General features: G+C 40.5%; 1 protein-coding gene and 1 long non-coding RNA gene across 6 annotated transcripts in view; one reads left to right on the forward strand and one right to left on the reverse strand.

Moving 5' to 3' along the window:
• Positions 1–9,435, reverse strand: part of LOC112142309 — a 25,341-nt gene that overhangs the window by 8,808 nt on the left and 7,098 nt on the right. The gene's annotated exons all lie outside the window — the stretch shown is intronic.
• The window catches only part of LOC112142308, an 8,173-nt gene continuing 2,532 nt past the window's right edge, over positions 3,795–9,435 (forward strand). Inside the window, exons 1-3 of one of the 2 annotated variants that reach the window (XM_036210834.1) lie at positions 3,795–4,094; positions 8,705–8,928; positions 9,148–9,292. In XM_036210834.1, the coding sequence (XP_036066727.1) occupies positions 3,968–4,094; positions 8,705–8,928; positions 9,148–9,292 (496 nt within the window). In that variant the 5' untranslated portion in view covers positions 3,795–3,967. The remainder of the gene's footprint in view (positions 4,095–8,704; positions 8,929–9,147; positions 9,293–9,435) is intronic. The other variant, XM_024265588.2, reaches the window with a different exon arrangement.

Raw genomic sequence — 9,435 nt, forward strand, 5'->3', positions numbered from 1 at the left:
TCAGTCAGTCAATATGTGGTTTCTTCAGTTGTCTGTATCTGTTGTTTGGTTATTATTATTATTTTATTTATTTATTACTAATTTATTTATTTTTGTATTCATCTTTTAATGTACATGGTAAAAAACAAGAAAAAAACAACAGAAAATTCTCCATAAATTATAAATAAATACATTACACCTCTATTATGTAGTTTGAAATGGAGTAGAAAAAAGTTTAAAAAACTTTATCAATTCTACCCCCTAGCAATATATCTTAAATTTAATCTTCAATATAAACTATTTCAGAAACAGACATTAACTACCCTTATTTTTTTATATATGTAAATCAACACGGACAAAGATCTATACACGTCGTTCATTATTTATTCTTTATTTTGTGTTAAAAATAAAGATATTTGAGAACACTGGAATGTTTTCTCAGGGATTTTCTTGTGAAAATCCTGATGCGGCCCGGCCTCACCTAGACTCCGCCTCCAGCGGCCCCCGGCTGATTTCAGTTTGAGACCCCTGCTTTACATGATGGTAGAATGAATTGTACACTCGAAATTCCTCAGTACATTCATCAATACCACAAAGCAACCTGAAGTCCGGACTGCGGCTGTGCATTCGATTGATGTGGCTCAGTAAGAGCTTCAGTGAAAAACTGGTGAAAAAAGGAAGATAACGCAGCGCCAAATCATTTTGAAGTTCATAAAACAACCAAAAAATTCTATCTATTACTAAAACATTCCTTCTCTTCTCTCCCCGTCTCTGTAGAAGATGGAGGGGGCTGGGTGGTCAAGGATTTCATAATTTATGTTCACAACATTAACTAACAGCATAGGGCAGTTTAAGAACTTACATTTTTGTGTTTTATATCTAAAATAGATTTTATGGAATTAACTTGTTGTAATAATCTATATTATAATATACTGTATATAATTCAAATTCTTACTCTATAAGTTACTCATATTTTCAGGTTTGAAAATTTCCATCTCGTGTATGTTACCCCTAATTTATCATATGGTACGTTCCAAACTGAGAAGCGCCAAAACGAGGGGGACGGTTATTTTTTCAGATCTCGGGCGCCTAACTAGCTAACCTGTTGCATACCATAACAAATCCACCACATTTCCTTTACAATGGACGGAGATGAAAGGGCGTTTTTTTTTAAATATGGACCCTATAACTGCATCAGTACTGAAAGGTAATATGGATTTTTTTTTCTGTCTTTGTAGTTTTAATGGATGTAGAAATTAGCTACAGGCATGAAATGCTACTTTGAACTGTTTTACTTGCTCAGCTTGTTATGTGGGCTGTCATTGCTAATACGTTAATATTAACAACCATGCTTCGAAAAATGTACATTTTTGTACAATTGTACTTTTTTTATTGCCGTAAAACTTCAGGAATAAGAAAGAAAGGTTGGCGGTTATCTTAGTGTAGCTTCAGGCTTTTAGCCCTTAGCTAGTTGTAACGGTCAGATGTACAATTGCGCCATTTGGTCACACAACGTCGCGTGATGTACATATACTTAGGCCGAGTCCAAATGCTTTCCATATTCTTCCAATTGAATGGGGTCTTTTAATGTTTAGTGGTTTCAGAAATAAGACGAAGGGACCTTGTGCACTGTATCCTTCCGCCGGTAGAGTGAGTCGCCTCGACCGAACAATATATTTGTGTGTGTGTGTGTGGGGGGGTAAGCATGATTTTTTTTTTTTTTGCTCTGGCGTTGACTTTCGCAGTTCACGGCGAAAGCCTCACCCGCCGCTTTTGCGGTGTAGATAGCAGATGTGCTCGGCCTGTCAGATCGGCACGGGGGCTTGCGCATAGATGACGTTTAAGATTCTGATTGGTCCGGACCATTAGACCGCTATTATTTATTATTTTGGCATTGACAGCTCCTTCACTAACGTCTGCTCTCCTCAGTGTTTGTGTAACGGAGCAGAAAGTGAGCTGCATATTCTAGCGGGACTTCATCCGGTCCGTGCGACCAGTTCAACATTGGCAGGATGTATTTAGAAAAAATACGTGCGAATAATTACTTTCTTTTTAAAAAAATGTGCGACCAACAACAAGCTAGCATGCTACTCGCTACCACCCACTTTACCTCAAACTTCATCCTTCCCAGCCTGATTTCTCTCTATTAAAATAACGATCATTATCCTGTGATGATTCCTCTCCATCGGATTATTTCGTTGTCAAGGTTTTTGCGGCTGATTGCAAATATTCCTTCTCCTTTTGTGATTCTTAACGTATTTGTTCGGACCTCCTCGGTTTTTAACTCGGGAAGAATCCGTGCATTGTTATGGCGGAAGTGTGTCATTCCCCGTGTCACGTGACAGTGTTCTAATGGTCCGGACCAATCACAATCTTACACGTCATCTATGAGCAAGCCCCCGAGCCGATCTGACAGGCTGAGCACATCTGCTACCTACACCGGCACCACGCCTCCAGCTGTGAGCAGATTCCTGCCAAGCAGAACGGCTGAAATACAGCTGGATCAAACTTCTCCCCAAAGATTATTTTCTTTTATTAGCTGCCACTGATACGATCAGGACATTTTAAAGGGGGAAATGTATTATTATTATTATTATTATTATTTTAAAAAGGAAGAATTTGAGGAAAAATGTCAAACAGACAGTGCTGTACCCAGAAAATAAAACCCTATTTTTGGGCTGCTGGAAAGCAGGAATTTTTTCTTGTACTACTTTCATTAAAAACATATAAGTTAGTTTGCTGAAAAGTCTGTTCTTGTTGTTTTTGTTTTATTATATAGGACTTCCCTTCTAGGTTGTAAAACAGTTTGTTGAACATGTTGTAGGTTTACACTAATAACCATCTAATCATTATACCGTGTATATACAATATGGTTGTGTTTTCTAGCTGACAGTGTTACCTCAGACATGCTTCCCAGCCTGTCTAAAGAGGACTCGCGCGATCTTTTTCCGGGGCCAAAGCACTTTTTTAGAAGGAGAGCCATTTGGAGAATTGCACATGCTGAAAATGAGGTGAAATTTAATTTTAACTTTGTGTAGATATTTTATTGTGCCATTTACCATTTTTGGTGACACTTTTTATCTGGGTGTTTTATGGAGCACTCCCATTCACTTGTAATTTCTGTGAGATTTAAGGGTGAAGAATCAGACCAGGTTCAACCATGCACCTCCACTGGACTTTGTAATGCCAGCCCTACTCCCCCTGCTCCAATCCCTGTTTCATGCCAGTCTTCCTCCTCCGTCAATAACCCATCTTCAAACCCAGGAGACCAACATGGTTAGACCAATACAGTTACAAGCATGATCGCAATCAAAAGAGCTGCAGGAGATGACTTCCAATATCCATGCAGCCGTGAGATTACTGTGGTGGCTAAACGTCTCATTGAGTATTTCCCAATGGTGCAGGACAAATCTGCAGCTAATGGAGCTGAGTGGGTAGGATGATATGATTTATTCTTAGTCAGTGCTCATCAATATCCATCCATCTTCTTGGCCGCTTCTTCCCTTTCGGGGTCGCGGGGTGCCGGAGCCTATCCCGGCTACTGATGGGTGAAGGCGGGGTTCACCCTGGACAGGTCTCCAGTCTGTCGCAGGGCCTCAATCACACACATCCACTCTCACATTCACACCTAGGGGCAATTTAGAGTCATCAATTAACCTATGAAGCATGTTTTTGGACGGTGGGAGGAAGCCGGAGTCCCCGGTGAAAACCCACGCATGCACGGGGAGAACATGCAAACTCCACACAGAAAGGTCCCAGCCGGGAGTCGAACCGGGGCCTTCTCGCTGTGAGGCAAGAGCGCTAACCACTGCGCCACCGTGCAGCCCCCTCATCAATATCATTTAAATTTAAATTAATACAATTTTTAATCAATATGTTTTGTTTTTGTTAGGAATCTGTCAAGAAGCAGCTTTTGAAAAGGGTGTAGAATGTGACTCCAACCAAAAAGAAGCAGGGAGCAACTCCTTCAAGAAAGCGGCGACGAGACATGAACCTTGAAAGCAGCAGCAGTCAAGAGACATTTGCTGAGGACACAGAGTCAAGTGGCTCAACTGTGATCTTGGAAAGATCCACCCCAGAATCAAGAGGCAGCCCAGAGGCTAATGACGTGGATGGTAAGATCACATATTCAGATTGTGTTTTGATGTACAACTAAAACTAATGTTGACAAGGTGTAACTTTATAATTTCTTCTTTTACAACCCCACTTTAAAAATAGAAAAACACTAGTATGCTAATTATGGCCTACTTATAGTCTACTGACTGCAAGGACCATATTGTTTTTGCTTAAACATTCAATCTTTCTGCGCCTTTGAGCCCAAAATTTCACCCCCGCCACATGAACGAAAAGTACCTCAAAATTTTATCACACGTAGGGAAAATTGAAAATGAATTTTTGGCATGTTGCTCGTGACCCTGCCCAACACGATGACATCACGGCGAGCGTTTCCGTAAAAAAAATGAATGGGCCAAAAATCGCCTATGGGGCCAAAAAAAAAAATTTCGAAATACGCAAACGAAAGCCCATGCCACGTGTTGGGGATAAGCCCTGGAACATTTGAAATCATTATGGGATGGCCGTCAAGCTGTAGGCTTGGCGGCCATCTTGCGCCGAAATCAGAAAAATGGCGATTTTCACGTTTTTCCAGAATATGGGAAAACGGAACTTTTGTTTGTCCGATTTTCACGAAACTTCAGAATTAGGTCCTCAGCGCGAGTCTACAACGACTCTGGAAGTTTCATTGACCTTTGACCTTGGGAAGACGCCGCCATCTTGAAAAGTTGAGAAAAAGCACTTTTACTCAAAGCTACAAAAAGAAATACCTCCTAGGGGGTTATATCAATTGTTATGTCACATCACTGGCCATAAATGGGAATGTACTGTGAGAAAAATGTTGGAATTAGAAGTTGTAGAATTTGAATGGCGTGCGCGTGGCGAGGTCGCAACCGCCACGGTTTTAGCTAGCTCGCACATATTTTGGCCGATTTGCGCAAAACGGGTATTCACGCGTGCGGAGGCTCAAGCTGAACGAAACAACGTAACTTTCGAAACCGTAATGCGTAAAATGCGGCCCTGGTACGCAAAAAACCGTTACGAAAAAAACTGCTGACTCAGCAAAATCAAAAAAAAAGTTTTGAATTCGCGAACGAAACCAACGTAGCCTTATTGGATATATCCATGGCTAAATTTTACATTATTATGGGATGGCTCCACGACCTACCACTTGGCGGCCATTTTGTTTCGAAATCGGACATTTTGGGAATTTTACAAAGTTAGAACGTAGCTTTCGTTAGTCCGATTTTTACGAAATTTGACCCACATGCCCCTGGCGTTAGTCTTCAACGACCCCTGAAGTTTCGTTGACCTTTGACCTTGGGAAGGGCCGCCATCTTGAATTGTCCAAAAAAACCACTGTTAGCACCAGCTTTAAACAAATATAACTGTTAGGGATATTCATCAATCGTTCCCAAACGCTTTTGGCATCATTGCGAAGCTTTTGGGAAAAAATATATGGTGTTACAAGCTATAGATTTTGAATGGCGTGCGCGTGGCGAGCTCGCAAATGTGGCGTAGTGTTAATACACGCTCATATTTCAATGCATTGCAATGAGATTTTAATATGTTGATCCCAGGCTTAAGCTGTAACAGGTATAATATCATAGAATATGACCATATAAGGAATGTGGGCGTGGTTAGCAAACAACCTCCGTTGCTAAGGAGATCCAAAAATGTACTTTGGCCGATTCTTGCGAAACTAACGTCAATCTGTTCGGTGACCTCGGGCGAACAAAACATAAAATGGTTGCTATGGAGATAACACTAACAGAAAAGCCGCCATTTTGAAAAAAGTGCCTTTTTAAGCAATTTCTCACTTCCATCCCAAGTTAAAGCGTAAACAAGTGTTATATCTTAAAATATGGTAATATAGGGAATGTGGGCGTGGTAAGCAAACAACCTCTGTTGCTAAGGAGATCAAAAAATATACTTTGGCCGATTCTTGTGAAACTAACGTCAATCTGTTCGGTGACCTCAGGCGAACAAAACATAAAATGGTTGCTATGGAGATAACACTACCAGAAAAGCCGCCATTTTTAAAAAAGTGCCTTTTTAAGCAATTTCTCACTTACATCATAGTACAGCTATACAGTAAGGGGAGGGGGGGTTAGTGGTGCATAGTGGCTGTTTAGCAGGTGAGTTTGGGTCAAAGGTCAGGGTCGCTTATGGGGCCATGGTGCGTAGGGGAAGGCAGCGAGCGCGGCGTTGGTGCGTATGAGCGGGCGGCGAGGGAGAGGGCGGGCTGCGAGGGAGAGGGCGGCGAGGGAGAGGGCGGCGAGGGTGAGGCCGGCGAGGGAGAGGGCGGGTAGCGACTGCGGGCCATCCAACGCCGCTTGCGGCTTTAATTTATATAATTTTTTTACTGGCCAGCATCACAGTTTTATTCATAATAGATCATTAACCACCAACCAACAAAATGAAGATTTACCATTTAAAAATGGAGGAAATGTATGTGACTCAATACAAAATGACTACCAACATGTCACTTTACTTGTATTATAAATCAATATTGATCTTTAAAATGATTTTGCAGGGTAACAGCTATAGCCCAGCACTGATTAATTAGTATCTAGAATGCTCCTACTAACTTTAGACTGTCACCATCACTGCAACCATTTCTCTACTGGAAAAAAGCAGAGGAAAATACATTTCCCAATCACGACTTGTGTCTGTTTAAATCAGGGGTGTCAAAATCATTTTGGTTCAGGGGCCAAAATAGCAAAGTGACCCATGGTCGACTTGTAATCTGTTGCTTTTATTGTTTTGTTTTTTTCTCAGTTGAAAGAAGATGCCACAAATCTAGTAACCTTATCACTTATTAGTACATGTTTTTTTCACGGAGGCCAATGTTTATTTTATTTTATACAGACTGAATGTTTTACATCAGACATTGAGGTAATCCTGATAGTAAACTCGAGGACAAAAAATAAAAACCCTGCCTAAAATATAAAGGTGTATATCAGTAAAAGAAGAAATAAACAAAATTAAAATTGGAAAAATTTGTGAACACAAGACTTAAGAGTTAACCTCCCTTTCTCCCTTGAAACTTGGCATTGTTTGGCCTTCACTAGGCTGTCAATATCGGCCATTGTCAGTGTGCAAAATACAAAGAAATGCTCAAAAATCTTTTCCTGTGTTGGCTGTGTTTCCTGCACCCCCTAGTGGCGGAATTGCACATTGCAGTCATTTCTATACAGAACCAGAACTCACCACAGGAATGTGCTGGAAACTTGCTTTTTTTTTTCCCAACATCCTTTTATTTTTTTCTCTTTATGACTCGTCCGGATTAAACCATCTGTATGTTTGACAACCCTGGTTTAAAGAAAGTAGTTGTATTGTAGTAACAAAAAATTAATAAGTAAAGCTATAATATCTATAAAACGAGACCCAAAATGGCTGGAAGCTGTCGTTCCTTGACTTGGCCTGAAAGGACTATACAACATTTAAAATCTAACGTAATGGTTATGAAAAGTTAAGTCTTGCTGTATGTTCTCTGTGAGTCAGCTGTTTAGCTCGAGCATGTATTGTTGTTTTACTTTATCATTAGACTTTAAAGGGGCCCTACCATGAAAATTCTACTTTTTGAGGTATTAAATACATTTTACTGTTCATGTCTCACTATAAAGAACCCCAAAACGGTATTTTGATCCATTTAAGAGTAATCCTCTAAAAACCTGCACTGTCTGCAGGAGCCGCTGCTATACATACGAAAACTAGCATTTTGAAACGCGCTGACGTAAGATCAGCTCCCTCCAGGAAAAGTCTGTGCTGCAAGCTCCACCCCCAGACTACAAGGAAAACTCAAAGAGAGAGTTCTCCCCTGCCGCCAGAATCTGTCTCCTGGCAGGAGATGACTACCTTCTTGTACCAGGAACCGCTCCCAGACCCATTTTTCAATGTAGTCACATTTTGTTTCCAATTGGACTGAACTTCTGTTCACTCTGAGATTCCTCAGTCTGAATATGAAACGAATCAAGACCAGAACAACTGAACCAAAACAGCCACCGTACCCAACAGTCGTGATGTAAACACGTTAGAAATGAGGTGATAAGTGAGCCGCAGACAAATGTAGAACATAAGATTATCAAAAATGTGCAACTCTTTTCTGCTGCTGTGAAAGCTCTAGTTCCAACAGAATTCTCTTAAAAACAAACTATAAAACCACAACAATCAGGCACGTCAAATCATTCAAATGTGGTCGAATTAATTCATGCTCAACAAAACAACTTTTAACGTGATCCACATTGTCGTTTAGCATGTGTATCTGTAGCGTCTCCAGAACCGCCATGCAGGATTCCTCCGTGGTACCAAACCCTGTTAAAACTGGCCCTCATAAAGATGCTCAAAATCCATCAGCAAAATAAAAAGTTTGATAAAGGGAAAAATCCAGACAAGTTTTTGCAGACCAGAGCGCATACATCTTTCTTACAGTTTTGTTTACAAAAGTTGCTCACGCCAGAGAGGCCACCTGAAGGATGATGTCATTAAATGGGTGGGACTGACAGGAGAGAAAGGCGGAGGCTCTGAAATTCAGTCATTTTACTGCTGGGTATTAAAACGGGCCACAAAAAAGGACAAATTGGCATAATAGCTGTTGTATTTTAAAAGTTAGTAATTCTAGCAATTTTTCTTCAAACAGAAACACTGATTTATAATTTTGTTTCATTAGAAGAACCTGAAACACCTGACAGCCGACAGAACCAGGCAAGACATTACAAAGTTCTGCAAGAGTTATACAAGTCCAGGCCCACACTCAACAAGAAGGATGTCGCCCAGCTGTTGGACCTTGAATACCAAGCGAGACGGGCTTACATTGACTCTGATGTTATGAAGGAACAGGACAGACCCACCAAAATTCTACAAGCTTATCCCTGCTTCAGAGATCTGGATCATGTGAGCAAACCAAATAATTTTCAGATGGTGTATGTTTGATAAGTTTCTGCAAGTAAAGAGTAACATATACTTCTTACTCGTCAAACTAATCATACAAATTTCAAATGTTGGACTTTTATTCATTTAAATCATATGACTTGGGCAATTATGCTAAGAAGCTGATGATCATCAAGAGTTTGATTTGAAATAAAATGCATATATTTTGTCTTCATGTGTCAGATAATGGATGAACTTCATCGAATCCTCAATCTAGGAAACCCCCACTTCATCTCAGAACTAAAGAATCGCTGGAGGATCTTTTTTGAGAAGGCCCAGTTTTATGGAGTTTTCAAAAAAGTGCTGAAGCCTCCAATGGGAGATAAAGGTAATTGCAAACTGAAGCACAGTTATGCTCATAAACAGTGCCAGTAATGTGTTGTTGTACACGTGCAGCTGTTATTTTCTTATAGACTTTAAAGCAGGGGTCTCAAGCTCAAATCAGCCGGGGGCCGCTGGAGACAGAATCTA

The sequence above is a fragment of the Oryzias melastigma genome, unplaced genomic scaffold (assembly GCF_002922805.2).
Source record: "Oryzias melastigma strain HK-1 unplaced genomic scaffold, ASM292280v2 sc00254, whole genome shotgun sequence".
In the NCBI taxonomy this organism is placed as follows: Eukaryota; Metazoa; Chordata; class Actinopteri; order Beloniformes; family Adrianichthyidae; genus Oryzias; species Oryzias melastigma.